General features: G+C 38.8%; 1 protein-coding gene across 1 annotated transcript in view; it reads right to left on the bottom strand.

Annotated features, from left to right (window-relative positions):
• Positions 1-528: 528 nt before the first annotated feature.
• ESR1 (estrogen receptor 1) overlaps positions 529-20,014 on the bottom strand; it is a 114,655-nt gene continuing 95,169 nt past the window's right edge. Inside the window, 4 exon segments of the mRNA XM_068395256.1 lie at positions 529-5,543; positions 5,546-5,757; positions 7,142-7,325; positions 14,137-14,270. Of these exon segments, the coding sequence (XP_068251357.1) occupies positions 5,503-5,543; positions 5,546-5,757; positions 7,142-7,325; positions 14,137-14,270 (571 nt within the window). The 3' untranslated portion in view covers positions 529-5,502.

Here is a 20,014-nt window from a genome sequence, read left to right as displayed (position 1 = left end):
AAGTTCAAAGTGGTTTTGTGTCAATAAAAGTATCTTCCATTTCTTTTCATCCCCTTCCTGACAACTTAGTCAAGACAATTTTTTTTCCCTGAGGACTAGCTTTCACTTGGGAAAGAAGTGCTATTTTACTTGATGTTAGCTAACTCAGGAAATGGCAGTCAACTGCAGAAGGCTAAATTCACACAAATTGTCTCTTCCACCATAATCTGTTTCACAAGCCAAAATAAGGAATGTAAAGCATATAAAATACTAAGCACATTAAAGTATATAAAGTACTAAATACATAGGTGACTTCCCCGGTGACATTAGAAATACTAGACACTAGACCTAACACATTGTCGAGTCTAAATATGGCCAATCTCTGATGCTTTTTGGGAAAGGTTAAGAAACAGTTTTCACTTAGATGAACAGAAACAGATACATTCTGATTCTGTAAAAAAAATTGTACGACTTCACTGGCTACTGGAAAACTAAGAAAAGAAGCATATTTTTAAAACTATGCAAAAGATAACTAATGAAACAAAGTGCTCTGGTTAATTCTTTATTTTCAACATCAAATACACTGATAAAAATCTTGCACCAATCAGGTAGCCTACTGGATTCTTCATTTATACATTTTAGAACTTTTTTAGGTGCAAAACAAAGAAAAAAAACCTCACCAAAACAAAGACATCAATAATTTTGTATGCATCAGTGAAAGAATAGAAAAAACAAATACATTATGGCAGCTGAGCATATACCAAAGAAAGGACTTTCCATTGACAGACTACATAGTGCACACAAAAGCATTAGTTTTATAGTATATACAATAAGGTGATACATAAAGTGGCTTGTTAATGTAAGTCTTGTGACCAGCAGTCTATCCCTTCATTTTCTGATGGGCACTTTCTGAAGAAACAGACTTCTAATTATAGGCACACAGGACTACAGAGCATACAAATTTGCAAGATGGCAGCATATACATTTTTTTAACTTTTTGTTTGTTTGTTTCTTTAGGCACATTTGAATGCAAAAGATTTTTTTTTATATTTTTTTTTTAACACAGTGCAAAACCGAATACCCTTATGGGCACCAATCACTTTGAAAACAACTTTCAGGATATAGGCTATCTGCATTTGAAAGATGAAAGGGAACTGCGAGTAGAAAGGGTAGGACTAAGGAAATATTAATTTAAAATTCTCAGATCAGTTTGAGATTATGCTATAGTTGCAGGTGACAGCAAAGACTGGTTTGTATTACAGTACCGTCATTAACATGACTCTTCTTTTACATGTGTTGAATTTCTATCTGTAAAGCTATGTTATGGTTGTAGATAGCACTGAAAATAGCCATCTCTTTATTCAAAGTAAGAAATGCACTTCACATAAGTTCAGCTGAAAATACCTTATATACAAAATCCCATTAGCTTTAGGTTGGATTGCATTCTAATTTTAAGGCAGGATATTATATACACAAGAAAGGCTTGCTCTGTTCCTACCAAAGGCTGTGATAAGACTAAGGCCCTAGTGAGGCAGAATTTTAACTTTGCTGGTAGTTTGTTTCATTTTAAACATTTGGCACAACTCTTAAGGAATCAGTTGACATCAATTGGAATGGATGGAGGCTCCAGTACAAACCCTGGCTTGGATGAAGGGGGTGGTTTGGGTTTTCTTTTTTTTCCAATTTAAGGTCCAGTGACCTGCTGACAGTCCTTGCAGTATCCTTGGGATTTCAGTTCAGATTATTTCTTTGATTATGTTTTAAAATTATTAAACCCCTCAGTGTACAGGAGAAAAATCATCAAGAGATGTCACTGAAACATAGCAGTAAATTTACCACAAACACACACCAAGAAACTCTCATTAAATTGTTTTACCCCAGTACAAATCCTACTGCCCCAACTGGGAGTTTTACCTGACACAAAGTCTGAAACATCAAGATGTGGCTAGAACCACTACAAACCAGAGTATCTTTCACAGATTGTTGGAAACTCACACCACCACCAAGTGCTACACATCACCCTATCTCCTCTCCTGCTTCCCAAGCTTTTTATAATAATTCAGTAACAACCATATTCTCAAGCAAAGCAAGTATATCTGGTCTATTTCTGTTGGGTTTGTGCCTATATTTCTGGGGGTTTTTCTGTTTGGTTTTTTTTAAAAAAAAAAAAAAAATCCATGTATAAACATTATAAAATAATTCTTTCATTAGCTGTCCAGAGACATCACTATGAATGTTTTGGTAAAAGCGTAATTAGCTGCCTTGAATAGTTTCCTTTTTTTTTTTTTTTACATGCTATATATTTTTATTTACTATCCAGCACCAGATATTCAGGTAGTACTGGTTTGTCAGCTGCAAATATAAAGCATATATGTATATATATACACACACACATAAAATATCATCCTGTGAAATAACAATTACCAAATGTCAGGCACAATTGTTTGCATACCCGAGAGCATAATTCAGAATTACATATGAAAAAAATTGCCATTTTTGTATCATAGACTTTGTTTAATCAATTTAATAGCTACATTCAGCTGTCTGATATGTGGACAATCATCTTTCTTTATATATAACTATGGGAAGGTTACTATATTCATTAAGGTGCTGCTTCAATTAAAATCTCATTAACAAATTAACAACACAGATTCTGAAACTGCCCCAGGTAAATGATGTATTACTGGGAATCACTGTTTTTGTTTCTTGGGTGCCCTTCACTGATGTCACCACAAACATGGGAGGACTGGTTGAATCTAAATTACTTCCTTGCAAGGGCTGAACTTAGGAAAGAGTTCATAGTTAAGATTATGAGCTGACTGATTATTCCTTGTGTTCCAAGACACATTATGATACCCTTCTGTCTGCTGCATACCACTTCAAATCATACTTAGCCAGCCTCACCAGGAAAACCTGTAGAGTGTGGTGGTACTTGCCCTATGTAAGTACTGTCAGAATCTGACCCTCTGTTGTGAATTGCTCTCCATGAATGACTTTTTCTTCCTCTAGGCCAAATTTACACTTGAATTGATATAATGTTCTGGTCTGGGGTGTAGGAAGGGAGGAATTAATTTAAACTAATTTTCCTTGCAGCTTATGAGCTTGATCTGTGTGTTCTGTCATAGAGAACACCAAGTTGCACGTACAGTATCTAAAGAGCCTCTCTAACACACACTGGGCTACAAGTGAATGACAAAGGTGTAAGCACGTAAGTGTAACTACAGGGATTCCTGTGCTCCGTTCAGATCTTAGCCTGCACTCATTTCAGGGCATTCATGGTTTTTCTAAAAACACGTTTGAAAACAAGCTGCTAAACAAAACAAACTAACTGTGCATTTTCTTTCAAGGCATTTAGGAGCACTCCAGAAGCCCTTAGGTACCAAGTTTGCACACACACACACACACGTGTGCGCACACACATGCTCTCTTACTGAATACACAAAAAGACAAATCCTTCAGCACATTCAGAAAAAAATGACACTACAATATGCATCAATAAAAGGCCTATTAACTTACAGTGACTGCTTCACATGTTTTCCAGGAATCTTCTCAAACATAAGTAGCATCTAGCTTTAGACTTTTAAACTGCATGTACCCTCAAATATGTACATGAAACTGTTATAGACATCATTATGTACATTCACTAAAGAATTAAATCCTTGACTTGGAGCACAAACTCGTCCTATGCCTTGCTGCCTTCACAATTGCTATGTAACTCAATCTCACTGCACACAGACTCTGCTTGTGTAACAGGGAGCATAATTAGACATAGGCACTCCTGTATGGCATTAGTTGCACTATTTCCTATATTTACTTACTACAGGATATTCCAATCAACATAATCTCACATAAAAGTTTCAACTATAGCAGTAAAAGAAGCATCCCTGAACCCTTCTCCAGCACTGGGGCCAGCTGCTGTGGAGCAGCCTACGCATGTGCTATGAAACATCCTTACTGGCAGGGTGGTCGCTTCCAACCAGCTGTTGGAATAGTCCCTGGTCCATGCTAACTCCCAAACTACACCTGTAAACCCGAAGTGCAGGTAGCACAGGCAAAGTTTATCATTAGACTAATAAGATATCCCTGGCATATGTAACAATCACATTCCAGTACCCAGCAACGTTCCCTGACACGTTTAATTTTATAGCATAGAGGCAGTCAAACAGCAGCACCAGCTCCTACTTTGAATAGCACATAGTATGGATTTCTTCAGTCTCTCTCCTTCATGTCTTGCTGAAGCTCTTGATGTCAGTGGACCTTTTGTATATTTACAGTTGGTCTGAAGACTCTGACTAATCCTTATGAAAAACAGTTACACACATGCATGGAGAAAGCCAGATTTATCTTCCTGGACATGCAGTCCCAGAGTCTTCACCATGTCTGAGACTCATTGGCCAGTTCTGGTGTCACAGGTGAGATGGCTCTTAACAGTGGTTTCTGAGCATGTCCCAATGAGAGCCAAAGTGGACCAAAGCAAGCCAAGGCAATGCAAAGCCTACTGGTCTGGCTGTGATGCCAGCCCTCCCGTACACGGCTAGGCCACACTCTGCTGAGTGGGATGGGACCATCCCACCCTGCTGTGCCAGTCTTGCCCTGGCATCCTCACCCCTTGGTTTGTAGCACAACAAAGCAAAGGTCAGGGGGAGGATTTTTCTAAAATAGTGTTGGATCATGTATGTGTGTGAAGACTTCTTTTTTTAAGACCTGATGATTTTTTTAGTCATCTGGTCTGGTTTAAGAGTAATTATGTATGTTATCACTGTTTGCCATGTTGCCCTTGATTTACACACTACCAAGCAACAGAGCACTTTAACTTTGTAGGAGCAGACAAGATAGGATGCATGCAATGCAATTTGGCTAGAGGATATGGTAAGGGGACCTAAAAGTTTGGTCAGTATGATCTTGAGAGGGAGTTGTCTGCTGATGTAAGCCAGCAAGGTAAAATGGTATTATTCTCAGACAGAGGTTCCTTTCTACTGTAGGAAGAAGATAGGTGGGAATCTACCTAAACTACCGAGGCAGTTACTAGCAGTGCAGTTTCGCTATGGCACACTAAGATGCCAATCAACTTTCCATTTACCTCCACCCCCAAAAAAAGTCTTCCAAAATCTCTACCAAACTGCTTCAAAGTTTCAGTCAAGTAAAGGATTAAGTGAGCTCAGAATTTAGGGTGGATATCAACAAAGGCTACCACTCATGAAGACACTGATACGCATGGGTGGTATGGCCTAATAATATATAATAAAATGAACATTTCGTTTAGATTAGGATTTACCCAATTTACATACAAAATTAAATAACAACACTGCAAATTTTGGATCAGGTTAGCCTGACAATCCTTGCTGGCTGTCCATAGCAATAAAATGTCTTCCATTTAGGATAAGCAATCAATTTAGGCAAGTGCTTGACAAACACACAAATGGAAAAATGCAGGTGACTGTTGTCATTGGAGTGTTACATAGGTGGCACTATGGACAAAATGAAGCATGAGCTAGGTAGTGCGCTGCTGGTTTTCTCATACCATTATATATGCTGACTTTTGTTTATATTGTATTCTGCATATTCTCCTCTTCTTTGCTGTTTATATAAAAAGACGGCAAGGAATGAGATGAAGCTGTTGCAGTTGTCAGCTGGCTTCTGTTCTCCTCTTCCATTGGTGCAGCACTCCTGGCTGCTGGGGCATGTAGTCGATGAGCATCCAGCATCTCCAGCAAGAGATCATAGAGTGGAACTACGTTTTTACACTTCATATTGTACAGGTGCTCCATTCCTTTGTTGCTGTGGGTTGTAACGAAACAATGGTTACTTTCCAAATGTGCTATGGGGAAAAAAACTATCATCTAGTAACATTTGTTAGGTTCATACAAATTCTATCGTGTACAAAACAACTAACTTAACAGTGCAGTTGCTGTACACTCCTGCTACAGTTAGCAGAAGACGGCATCTTCAAAGAATGTTTCAGACTGCCCATGAGCAAATTGCCTTCTAAAGGGAGCTCTTTTGCTCTCCTTTGGCTAAGAGGTAGCCTAGAGCACATGGACTCCTAATCTAGGCACAGTGACTAAGTGGATGGGATTAATCTTGGCTTTCCTGTAACAAAACAAAATATCAGATTTTTTTCCTAGAAATAACCTCAGCCAATTTGTTAGCAGATGATCACTTGTAATAGCATCCATTCACAAAACTATGGAAACAATAATTAACTTCACTGTGCATCTGGAACTTCCTTGATTGTATAAATTCTTCTTAAGGAAAAAAAAAAAAGTTGATTAACACGAAGACAAAGAAACTCCACAAAAAGACACAAGTGAAAAAACCACATGCACACACCCCTTGACTTTTCCTGAACACCTGTATATCAGCCCAGGAGGTAAAATCTGAATGTTTCAACTATGATGTGGTGCTTACCTTAATTTTAATTTTATTAACTGAAATAATGAAAAATAAAACCTGCATAACAACATCTCTTGTCCTTTCATAAAAATAAAATCTATACTGTATCTTTGTACAGGCTTGTCATGTTAACACTCCAGCCACTGAGCAGCTACCTTAAGAGGTAATTACGTTTGGGACAACCGTTGCTGTGACTACTAACAGAGTGCTTCAGACACCTCACCTCTAATTAGCAAAGGGCACAGTCCTCTAGATTGGGATTCAGTAGATCTGCATTTGTCCTCACCCATAAAATGCACATAATGATCCTAATCTCTTTTCTAAAGTGATATGCAATCAAGCCACTTGTGAAAAGTGCCTGCATAAAAGTGATAGTTTTATTAAATCTTATAGGAGACTAAAGTTTGCAGAACTGGGCTACTGCTACGGTAGTATTCTACTTGGTACTTTTCAAACAGAACACAAAATGCACATAACATTAAAAGTAGATACTACTTACAGCACTATCGAAAGAAGCAAAGGAAAAGAAAACCAGAAGAAACAAATGGGGAAAACGTTTACTCCTTTCACACCATAATCCAACGTACTGTTTTGCACACATGTTCCATATATCTTTATGGAAAGTAGGCATATGCATTTTTTTTTTTGTAACAACAGCTCTACACACAGATTGCACTCCCACCCATGAAGGAAAAGTGTGTGTGTGCATTTGTGAAACCTCCCTTGCACGGGACCAGTACAGGAGGGCTGACTGCATGCTTGCTCTCACCTCATGTGCCTGATGTGAGAGAGGATGAGGAGAAGCTGAGCCAACCGTCTGTGTTGCTGCTGCAGAGAAAGACCCGACTTAGCCATTAAGTGTATCAGAGTGTCTGTGATTTTGTCCAAAACGCGATGAATGTAGTCTCTCTCTTCCAGAGATTTCAAGGTGCTGGAAAGAAAAGTGTACACACCTGGAGTAGGAAGGAGAAAGAAAACAAACAAACCACAGACAAAAATTACTTTGATGGAGTCAGACTTCCCCAAGGTATGCCTCGTGGCTGGCCTCTTTGGCTGTGTTAAACCTTGGGAGCTGACTGTGTGCAAACCCTCCTGCTTGCCAGCTAGGTCACTGGTTTGAATGGACCTGGAGCTTGGATTTGGTCACTGTGGGCAAAGCAGGAGCAGGAAGATGATGGGTCTACCCCACCTAGGTCCATCCAAGGTCTGAGTCAGGTGGCAGGTGACATTTGCAGCCTGCAGCTAGGCCTACCCACGGGCTGCACTCTTCTCTCAGTCACTCAGCTCCGCAACCTTGAGGAGATGCTGTTGCCCTTTGAGAGCTCTGCAGTACTTACTGACTAGCCCAGGCCTTCAGCAGTTTTTGCCATTTTCTCTGATGTTTAATGTTTGATTTTTGGCGATTTGCTAGTCAATCTAGAACTGAATAATAACGTTAACACAAAACATGTAAACAAAATCAGGGTTTGTTTACACACACTCATCTCAACAAAGCGCTCCCAACCAAGCAAGAGACTTGAAAGGTGCACTCCTTCATCTGCAAACCCAACTTTCCTTTAAAAACCATGTCCAAGGCAACCTGTGTAAATTTAGCCATCTTACATTGCTTACTGCTGAAAGTGAGCAGCCTGAATATTTGGACCAGAAGGAAATTTTTCCAGAGATCAAAACACCTTCAGACTCCCCTTCCAACAGCCCCTCCACGTTTCCTATAAAATACTCTAACCCAGACATAAGATCTTCCGCCAGTAGTAATTCTTGGGTGCATGAAGCACATCAGCTTTCTAAACGGAAAATTCTAAACTATTTTGCATGTTTTTATCTTCAATTTGTTCTGGACGACAACAAACAGACAACGTGAATCAGGCTGCAACAGCACCGTGCTCCCAAAAGGCGGCTGCTGCATTGGGCACCAGCTTTTTAATCTTCTGGATTAAGTCAATAACTCTAAACAGGTCGTATTACTATAATCCAGTCCTGAGGCAGCAAAAGTTTAAGATGTATGTACGGTAATACAATCCAACCGGCTTGAACATGGTGTGTTCATTGCCCTGTGTCTATAATGTACTTGACAAATCCTGTGCTTTAGCCCTTCTGCATCAGCTCACAGAGGCAAGAAGAAATCTGGAATTTGTCCTTGGAAAAAATTGGTTTCTGGAATTACTTTTCATTTTGCTTTTCTTTAAAGCATCATATATAGCACAATGTGCAATGCAGTTACTGATATTAAGACAGACACACACACACGAACACACACACATACACAGACGTGTATACTCTAGCTTGTTTGTAGTTGCAGGCTATACCATCAAATTTGAAGATAAAAATATTTTGCCATGTATCTGAGTGGTCAGAGAAATTGAGATTTTTTTTTACCATCTTCTTGGCATACCTCACCTCCTCACATCATCTTGGTACTTCAAGGTCTTCACACCTACACCTACTGTAACCTGTGAATAGGTTTTATGACTTTGGGTCTTCTGTACTAAAAAAGAATACAAATTCGTGTTTGTGAATGTCAGAGTGAGTGACATTCTAAGAGAGACAGCGAGGGAGAGAGAGAGAGACCACTTTAAAAACCCAAAAGCATAACTCAAACACAGCATATTTTCTGAAAACCGTCAGTCAGAGCTTTTAATTTTGGTAATGAATATTGCTTCAAATTTGATATAGATAGATAGCACAATGGTCTGCTTTCTCACAAAGCTTTTTATGATTATTATTATTTTTACTGAAATGAATTCACCAAAGAGAAACATCTCCTGGGGCTTTTCTCAGCTGGACTCTTAACCACACTCACATATGCCTACTGACAATACCAGGTTTTATAGCTTAGCAGGTACCTCTAGGGACAAGATTCTTAAATATTACTGACAAAACACAGTCCATTAGAAGGAAACATTAGTCTCATAAACCCACTGTGCCTTCAAAGCAGCTTGCCTCAGCCAGAGGATGCTATTATGCCCTTGTAGCAATACGCCTTAGTTTCATAACTTTGAAACCCACAAAAGCAAAATCTGTTAGGAGGAATTTTTTCTCACCTAGGTCTAGTCCAGAAGCTATTAAAAAGTATAAATCAAAAAAGCGCTCCCCCAAAAATGTAGAGACTTCAGGCAATTGCCAATCAATAACTGCCAAGAAAAATGATGTTTGGTTTTTCTTTCTGCCCCCCTGATGATTGCTCCTGCCCTAGGCCAATGACCAGAAATACCCCCAAAAGAAATGACAGCTATCCATCACACACATACACACACAAGCAGAATTTCAGAATAAGAGCGCAGAAAATTATCTTAGCAAAGTCAGATTTAGCAGTCTCAAGGGTCTTTCCGAGCTCTGAAGCTGAAAGCAAGCCTAAATTGAATAGCTACAGGGTTGTTTTCCAGCTTTCGGTAGGTCAGTATTGTAAAGCATAATAGGAGCAAGAACAGAGAAAGCACCACCCTGCAAACAAGTAAAGCCTGTTGATCTGTGCCCATAACACAAAGCTATGCACAGAGCAGAGTCCCTCGGGGACTGCAGTGTTACCGTGCCAGCTGTTGGCATACAGTGATATAATTTTATATGTGTCACTATATATAGTGATATATTTTTGCATACTAGTGTAGAGGAGAACACTCTCTGCATCTTTTCTGTCACAATAAACCCCAGTTTAAAATATCTTTACATTTAGAGTTCAGGCTCACAAAACAATAATCAAGGCTCTTCTTTCCCTTCCACCGTGCCCCATTGCTCTGGGTCCGTAGCAAGCCAGGCTGAGCTGTGAGCTAATTCAGCTCTGTACCATGCACTCATGTAATCATCCAGCCGCCAAAATAAAGAAATAAATAAAAAACACAATTTAACAGGAGCTGGAAAAATCAGAAGAATAACAAACAGTGACATGGAATGATGTATCAGAAGGCCTACAGAATGCATAAAATCAGCTAAATCTTTCCATCTCTGTGGACTGACCAGCTAAATAATTAGGTAAATCAGCTGCTAAGGCAGACATGAGCTACATCTTCGTCTCCAAAATGAAAGCCTGTTGCTTTGCCACATAGCACCACTCCTCTCTTCAGATACACTCAAAAGTAAAACATTTGGCACCATGTTGCCCCTTCATGTTTCTAATACTTATTTTCCAGTGTTAAGAAACAGCCCTTTATTAGTGAACTGAATGTGTTTTTCAAAAATACAATTTTGCTTTTTAGTCAAAAGATTTATTGCTGCAGCTTTAGAGGGGCACCTTCTGGTTTGTTATTTACCTAGAGACAATGCTGTCCTTGTTGTTACAGACATGCTGTCGCCTTGATATCTCAGGAAAAATTTGGAAGTAGCGTAAACGTGTATTTTGCTGTATAAACAAAACCTTCCATCTTTTCCACAAGCACTGAGTGAAACGAAAAGAAATTCGCTTGCGTTTTGCCCAAGACCACACGGAAAAGGAGTGTAAAGATATTAAACAGCCTTGAAAGATGTTGAAAAAAAAAAAGAGAAAATAGATGTCCAGCAAAAGCACTAAACAGCACTAGCTCATGTGAAGAGGCTAACAGATGTCCAAGGATTTACTAAAGAAAAGTTTGTGGACACTTTGTGAATTAAATCCACGCAAAGATTTAGAATGTAAATGCAGACTGCTTTTAAATATGAAATGTAGCATATTTAGTCCAATTTGTTTAATTAGTCCACTTCAAATCATTTTGAGAAATTTAATCGTATGCATATGCAATACAGACGGCATAAGGGCCAAAAATTCATTGTGTGTTTATCCGCTGTTTCTTTAGTAGATTTGTCTATATTTACATGTGCATCATAGAAAAAATCAGGTTAAGGGAAGCTTGGAGGTCATCTAGTTTAACATCCTGCTCAAATAGCGGTAACTTCAGGGTTAGGTCAAGCTGCCCAGAGCTTTGCCCAGCTGAGTTTTAAGTATCTCTGAGGATGGAGATCCTACCATCTTTCCAGCCAACTTGTTCCAGTGCTTAACCTCTCACTGGGAAGATTTTTTTTTTTCCTGTTCATCTAGTCAGGATATCCCTTGCTGTGGTTTGTCTCCATTGCAGCTTGTCCTTTCCTCTTGCACCTCTGAGAAGAGTCAGGCCCTGGCTTCTCCATAACATGTTCATCAGCTATTTGAGGACTGCAGTTAGACCCTCCATTAACCTTCCCTTTTCCAGGATGAACAAACCCATCTCTGTCAGCATCTCCTCATACATCATGTACACTATGTGCTTCAGAGCACATATTTCCTGTTTGTCCACACTTTACCTAAGGAGATTGGCTATATTCTGTGAAGAAAAGCATCTCCAGAAGACATTTTGGAGTATCTATGCTGAACAACACAGAACTATTACACATACCCCAAATTATGCTACTTATCTCTGTAATGCAGTCTAGCCTCCTAATTTGGGCATCTAAAGGATCTGACAGTCAGAAACTCGTGTCCACATACCCACCACCTAGTAGTTAAGACTTCAAGTAGTTATAAATTTAGTTGGTTATAGGAATGGAAAGACTGAAATGCAAAATTAATTACCTTTATTCATAAAGGCAATTACAAGCAATACAGACATACATTCTGTTGTTATATATACATACGCATTCAGTTTACAGTGTACTCAGATATACTGCAATAAGTGCAGTATGCAAGCCAGAATAGTACATGGCGCTCTGCATAAGGTATAAACTGCTTTCATCATGAGCCTGTAACAGCTCAACCTGAACCATGCTCTCTGATCTGTTCACTGTCAAGACTCTTGTAAAAATGCCAGACTTCTGAGCAGCTACAAATTTTCATTTAATGTAAAAAAAACCCCAAAAAACCATGACACCCAAAATCAGATCATCAGATCAACTCTGACCTTCTACCACTCACAGCATCACTGATTCGAACCTGCCAAATATGAACCTTGAAGGAATGAAGATCTAATATCTCCCAGCCTCACTCAGTGGTCCCATCTCTCAAGTGCAGAAGGAAATTTGCCTCTGATTATCACTGACTTCACTTGGTATATTTTTTTTTTTTTTACAATTTTTCCTTAGGGGAATCTTGAAAGAAAAAATCTCATTAACAAAGTGAGATGTGCTCTATGAAGGATAGCTGGTGGTCTGTCCGAGCTTTGTCTATATGACAAATCTAGTTTTCTGGATCAATATTAAATACAGCAGTGGGACAAAAACTGTCAACAGGATGGCTTGAAGTCTTCACATTCAAGACATGAACATCTAATGTGTCTTATTCAAACATCTGATTCTGTTTTATTTTCTAATTTTAATTCAATATTTCTATAAAACAATTACATATTCTATATTTATTTAAGAGTATAATTACATTTGAACATATTAGCTAGAAGTCTGGAGGAGCATCACTTTTCAGGAAGAACATTTAACTCTAGCAAATATTCTGTTATAATTATCAGGACAATAAAAGGAAAATAAAATGTCAAACTAATTACAATTGCCACACCCTGGCATCCAAGATAAAAACAAAAGCCCTTCATTCCTAATATGCCAGCTGCTTGTCTCAGATGTCACTTTTTGGTAATTGGTGACAATCACAACAAAACCTGAACCACATTTATTAATCTCACAGAACATAAATGAAATCTTTTATATTTGATTGTACAAATATATAATTTTGCTTGAATTTTTTTTTTTAGTAGACCAGGTCCAAGTTTCCGTATAGGAAGAAGTGCCTGATCAATAAAGAAGTCTGCTGTGCTTAGAGTTAGCCTTTGGTGGGAATTACCTGAATTTATTTCTCATACTACTTGGGAAAGTGATCTGTTAGACCACTGGGTAAAAAGGACATACAGCCCTCCACATGTGTTTTGTCTAGATGTCGATGCCATCTACGAGTTCAAACCCAACAGGAAAAGGGGAGAACAAGTGGGTAGATCCTCAGAGTTAGGAAACTCTGTCATCTTTAGTCATTAAGTAACAACTTAGCAGAGAATTGAGTCTAAAATTTTGACTTTGGTGCCTACATTATTATTTTATACCTCTATAGTTTCTGTGAGAACACTATGGGCCTCATTTATGTATTTAAAAATAAATTGCCTGGAGTTTTTTCTCATTTCAAAGAGAAAAGGGTAATCTGGTGTGCAACAGTAATTTTCTGTCACATACCTCAACTTGAATTTGCTTATTTCAATCATCTCATGCAGAATTCAAGCCAGCTAACCTTACATATTTATATCTATACCTACACTTGTTATCTAGTCACCTGTTTTTGAAGTGTACTACAAAATGAGATTTACAGCCCAAAAATATTTATTTCATCAACTATAAAGGAAGTGGAAGGTGATTACCTCAGTTTTATATGCCTGTATTTTAATATAAACTAAACCATTATAAACTCAGGCACATTTTTGCCATTATTTCCCTTTATTTTGCCATCACTAAAAATGGAAGGTGTAGATTTAAAACTAGGCATTGCCTTTGGGTGCCCTAAGTGTAGCTGCAGCTACTTCGGTGTCTTGTAATCAGAGCTCTAACAAGACCTGCCAGCACCTAGTTCAAAATACTGCTCTGATCTCCCTTCACATCAGCTGTGCATATTGTATCAGCTACTTACTGCATTAATTTGCTGGGTCCCGTCTACACCACTGAACAGGTTTGCCCACTTCCATCCCTGCCTGGTGGCTCTGCCTGCATCTATGTTGACAGCCCGCTTTTGATTGCTGCTGTCTCAAAATGAAAACGTCATTAGCGACAACAAGCAGGATTCAATCACATGCAGAAGCAACCACAATTACCCAAGTGACAGCAAAGCACACCACTTACCAGAATTGAGCAGGATGATGGACTTAAGGCACACAAATTCCTCCCCTTGGAGGTTCATCATGCGAAACCGAGCAGCAGTAGCCAGCAGCATGTCGAAGATTTCCACCATGCCCTCTACACATTTCCCTTGATTCCTGTGTGAATACCATCAAGGGGGAGATGTTCACAGCTTTAACCTGGTGGCAGCATGTGCTTTTCATCCCCCTGGATCATTCCCCTCCAATTTGATTTCATCAATTCAGTACCTACCATGTGACTTCCTACTTGACGTTCATTTGGTGTACATGTGTTTACAAAAGCATAGTTCCCAGTATCCCACATAAAATGGATAAATAATTAAATACTATATTCCCCCCCAAAATCCTAATTTCATAAACTCATCACCAAGAAGCATTACTGTGGTGGAATATGAGAGATTGAGTCAACCAAACCTTTACATGGAGGACAAGTTTTGTTTAAAACTACATTTGAATTTCTTTCTTTTGTGTTCTGCTTATGTTAACTTTGTTTTCTCTTTCTTTTTTTTTTTTTTTTCCTGTAACTGAAATAGTCCTAATTCTTTGCATTTCTTCCTCCCTAACTTTTTGTGCTTGTTTCTACCTGGCCTTGAAATCTGTTATGTTCCAACACACTTCTCCCATTTTTCTTATACCAGCACAATACCTCCTTAAATAACAAGCTTATTCATGAGCTCAGGAAGGGCTTATGAGACCAAAGTCTTGTCTTTATGGCTGAGTCTGATTAAAACTACCACTTCACTTCACAAACCAGATCTCTTTTTACATTACAGCATTAAACAAAGCTAAAGTTTGAGAAATCTCAAAATGTTCATTAGTAATGGCAATTAACCACCTCCCTCTGCTCACTGTACCAGGTATTCTCAGTCATTAATTTTCATCTTGCACACACAGCCTTCAGTTCAAGAATTAATGCAGATTGTATTTAGTTTTAATGAAAGTTTAGTCTGCAGATTTTCTGGTCATGGAATTTTAGAGCATTTACATTGCTACGTTTTACCAAAAACTACCTACTTTTACTTTTATTAGGACTTCCTGAGTGAAATTTTAACATGTAAGACTTAATGAGTGATCAGATCTGCTGATTGAAAATATACTATTTTTTAGATACAACTTTTATGAACAAAATTTTGAAGATCATTGCTACAGGAAAATGCAAAGGAAATTTCAAATGATCAGATGACTTTTCCACCATAATTTGTAATGTGAACACAGATTATCTCCTAATCTCATTGCAACAAAAGCAATGCTGAGAACCATCAGATACGCCTGCCTCAGTCTTCATACCGCTGTGCTGTTGAGACCCTATAGCTAATGTCTAGACCCACACCAGGCCCTCAGATAAAGCAGTCACCTTCCTTTTTGACTACAGCCTGAGAATATTCTTTGTACTTCTCAATCTTTTCTAAACCTAAAACTGAGTCAAAGAATGAGAGGGGATATCTGTGAGCACTTGTGCACCAATCTCCTTTCAGGTTCAAATCGCTATTCAGCTTAATTTGGTACTTGAACTTAAATCTACATCTCCCTTACCCCACAGCAGTGCCTATGAGCCGGTGACTATGGCATGTGACAGAAGCTATTTCATCTGCTTTCAGAGGTATTTAAACAAAGCAGGACAATACCAAGAAAACAAAGTGAGAGATACTCCCTTAAAACAGCCAGTTGGGTGTTGGTTAAAATACAGTAACGTTTGAAAATATGGGATCCCGAACAAGTTTTCCAATCACTGTTACAACAGCACACATTCTCTGACTTTTCTGTGAGAAGGAGATGATCCAGTCTTGGGACTGGAAATAGTAGAAAGGCGTGTCTAATAAGGAGCATGGGTTGCTTCTTCTCACCTTAGGTCCCTATGGGCTACCAGGCAGCTGCACACTGAGCACTCCTGAGAAGTGCCTAATTCTCCCCACACATTTCACTAGCACTTAGTTCAGAACTGTGATTTCCATTGCAGGGTGGGCACCTGGTCACAAGCTGCAACATTTGGCAATGCAACAGTTACGGCCTTTTCTGCTTCTTAAAAATTTCACTGAAGAAATGCTGGTTTAAACTACAGCAGCTTTTCAGGTATGACCCACAACATTGATAATTTCACGTATTAGGTTCCCACAGACTATGGTAACAAGTGCAGTGTAAAAGGTTGTGGACAAAGGTCTAAGTGTTAAGATTAGCAGGCAGGCAGAATCGATGCTGTGTTCCATGTAAAGCGTGTGATGCCTTTTGCACCCTCATTAACAATGCCTTGATTGATGAGCTGAACTAAAAGGTCTGATCTCAGCACAGTATATCTGAACATGGCTTTACTGAAATTCACAGTTCTGTCTCTTTTGTCTGAAGACTGAGTCTGAACTCAGACAGGGAGTTTTTAGTTATTTGATGACCAGTCAGTTACACTGCTCAGTGCTGGATGTGGAGAGCTCTTCAGCAATGACCATCTTCCGCCCTGATGAATCCTGCTTAGGCAGAATAAAGCTGAAAAGCTGAACTGGTTGCGTTCAAGTATATTCCTCCTCTATTTGGATATCAATAAAATAAAGACAAAGCAATATTTAATAGCATCACTGTCAAATAAAAAAAAAAAAGAAACAAATGAAAATCAGGCACTTAAGGCATGAGAATACAAACAATTACTATTGCCTCAAAATCCATTTTGCGTGCTAAAATTTAAATACTATGGAAGGAAAACACATGCATTTTTACAGTGGGACAAGTTCCACTGCTTCTGATGCAATATTTTTGCCTATAACTAGGGAAAGATTAACCTTGCATATATAGAGTTAAGCACAGTTTCAGAGGACTAAAAATCTCTAATAGTTTTACATTAATTTAAACAATGCCCCAGTAAAGGTTAGTTTAAGAATTTAGAATTTCAGGATTATGCAGAAAGGAAAAGTTCCAGTGTATCATATGGCAAATGACCCATATTAAAAAGACCCCCACATCTTAATGTCTGACTAAGATATTTATTTGCTTCCTAAAATCCATCAAACTACTATCAGACAGTACTCAAAACAATTCAAAATATTACACAGTCTGAACAAATTGCAAAATTTTCACAGCCAAGACCACCATTTAAAAAGAAATAATAAGTTATTTTTAAATGAGACCTCTTAAAATGCCTTATGGCAACTCATAAGGTGGAAAAGACATTTTGATAGCAAGTAAGTATTATTTCCAGATACTTTTTACAAAAATAGTTTAATGGACTGAAGTTTACGAGTTCAATATTTCAAATGGACTGAAGTTTACAAGTTCAATATTTCAATCAATATTCTCTTGCTGACAAGTAGAACCTCTGGACACAAATCTCTAGTCCTGCAACACTTAGTCTATGTGCCTGTATCTCCATGTGTGTCTATTTCCCACCAACTGAACTCATATGGTAGATTATAAATAAAAATGATGTGAATTTAAGACATTCTAAATATTTCCTAATCTCATTTGCTTTGCTATCTGCTATGTGTGAAATACTAGGCTACTCCATAAGGAAAAGAAGAGTACCTCTTTCGGTAGACTATAAGTAATTTAGATGAAGCTATATACCTAGCTTTAGGCATTCATGTGTGCAAGCAACAATTTAGAAATTTCTGCTTTATTTTCAGTTAGGCAGCAGATCCAGCTCCACTGAAATCAGTGGGAACTGCAGGAGCTTAGTATCTTTGAAATGCAGGCTTCTAATCAAATGCTTTTATTTTCTAGGCTACAACACTGATTTTGTTAACCAACAAAAACTACCTGTTTTTGTTCCAGGACAACTGGAATCTCCAGTTGTCCTGAATTGCCTTCTAACTTTCTAACATAAGCTGATAGTATTATCACATCTTCACAGCTATATGTCCAGTTGATACGAAGGCCTATCTAGGAAGACCTAGATAACTTTCCTGGAGGGCAAGTTAAGCAATAGACTTGAAAATTATCCTTATCCCACCATCATGTTGTTGTCTTTGTGTACTCTCAGCTTACTGAAAACAAAACAAAACAAGTTTGTTTACTGCAAAGTGTCAGTGTATTCTCAGAAGAATTCTTAATACTTGGCTATTGGGAAGTGTTTGGGAAAGTTAAGGCATGTGAATTAAAGGACTTAAGTCACTGCATAAAAGTACTATGTGCATTAACTTTAGTAAGTTTACAGAATCACAGCATCATCCAGGCTGGAAGACAACTCAGGATGTCTTTAGTCCAACCTCCCACTCAAAGTAGGGTCAGCTCACTCAAGGCTTTATGCAAGTCTGGTCTTGAAAACATCCAAGGATGGAGACTGCACAACCTGTCTCAGCTTAATTATTTTCATCATCATGTTTTTTTTCTTCTCTATATCCAGTCAGAATCTCCTCTGCTTCAATTTATGACTCCTGTTTCTCAGTCTCCCATCAGGCATCTTAATAAAGAGCCTTGATAACCTTGTAGATTTTAGGTTACGCACGCTCAAAAGCCATCTCTTCTCCAGGCTGAACAAATACACTTCTCTCAACCACAAGGCATGTGTGCCCACTTTGGTGGCTCTCCACTAGGTGTACTGAAGTTTATTAACATCTTTCCTGTAATGAGGGGTGCAAATTCCCAATATGGTCTAATGAATGCCAAATAAAAGCAGAATAATCACTTCCCTTGCTCTACTGCCTACTCTACCACTGATAACAGCCCTGGATACTGTTGGCCTTCGTTGCTGCCATGGTGCAGTACTGGAGCATGCACAGATTGCTGTTCACCAGCACCTCAGGTCCTTTCCAGCAGAGCTGTTCCCCAGCTAGTTAGACCACCAGCTTGAACAGTGACAGTGGATTAAGTCCATCAGAGGTGCAGGACTTTGCATTTCTCCTGGCTGAATTTCATGAGGTTCCTGTCAGCCCATTCCTCCATCCTGTCTAGGTCCATCTGCTTGGCAGCTCTGCCCTCTAGTATGTCAGCTGCACCCCCTACTTTGATGTCAACTGCAGATTTGAAGACAGTGCACTCCATCTCCTTCTCCAGGTCTCATTGACAAAGACATTTAACAGGACATGTCCTAGGATAGACCCCTGAGGAACTCCAGCTGTAACTAATATCAAGGTAGTGTGAACCATTAACAAGAGACCTAATCATCACAGAAGGCAATCAGTTTGGTCAAGCACAATATACCCTAAACCTGTGCTAATTCACACTCATCATCTTCTCCTTCCTATTCACATAAACAACTTCCAAGAGAATTTGCTCTATGATTTTCCTCATGATAGAAGTGATGCTGACTGGCCAACCTGTAGTTCCCAGGCTGCCTTTCTTTTCTCTTTTGGAGATGGGTACAATATATGCCTTTCTCCAGTAATTAAGGTCCTCTCCTTGTCTCCACAGCCTTTCAAAGATGATAGAGAACAGCCTCACAATTACATCATCCAACACTCTTGGATGCAGCCCATCCCAGGGACTTGTATGTGACAAGACTTCTTAAGAGATTCATGAATTAATTAGTCTGCTTTTACTAACTCAATCCTCTCCTCCTTGAACCCTGTACATAGGAATAAGAACCTAGATTTTACTTAAGTCTTGGAAAAACCCTAGATATCAGGAATGTCTTTTATAGAAACACAGGATCAAGTGACAGACAAGTAAACATTAACAGTGAAGGGTGTTTAGGTGAGGGGAACAGGGACTCAGGGGATGTTCTCATCAACCTTTCCATTCAAAGGGAAAAGCCCAGGTAGGAACAGATACACCCATCAAACCAAAACCTGACTGTGTGTTTGTTATCTCTCTGGCTTCTTTGGTCGTGGTACTTCAAGGAGACTTCAAGGGACTGCCAAGAACAGATGGGATCCACCAGACTAGGAAACAGAAGATCAACTTTACAAATGGACTTAGTAACTTGGTGTGGAAGCCTCTAG

Source organism: Nyctibius grandis, chromosome 1 (assembly GCF_013368605.1).
Source record: "Nyctibius grandis isolate bNycGra1 chromosome 1, bNycGra1.pri, whole genome shotgun sequence".
In the NCBI taxonomy this organism is placed as follows: domain Eukaryota; kingdom Metazoa; phylum Chordata; class Aves; order Nyctibiiformes; family Nyctibiidae; genus Nyctibius; species Nyctibius grandis.
This window is presented reverse-complemented; position numbering and strand designations above follow the sequence as displayed.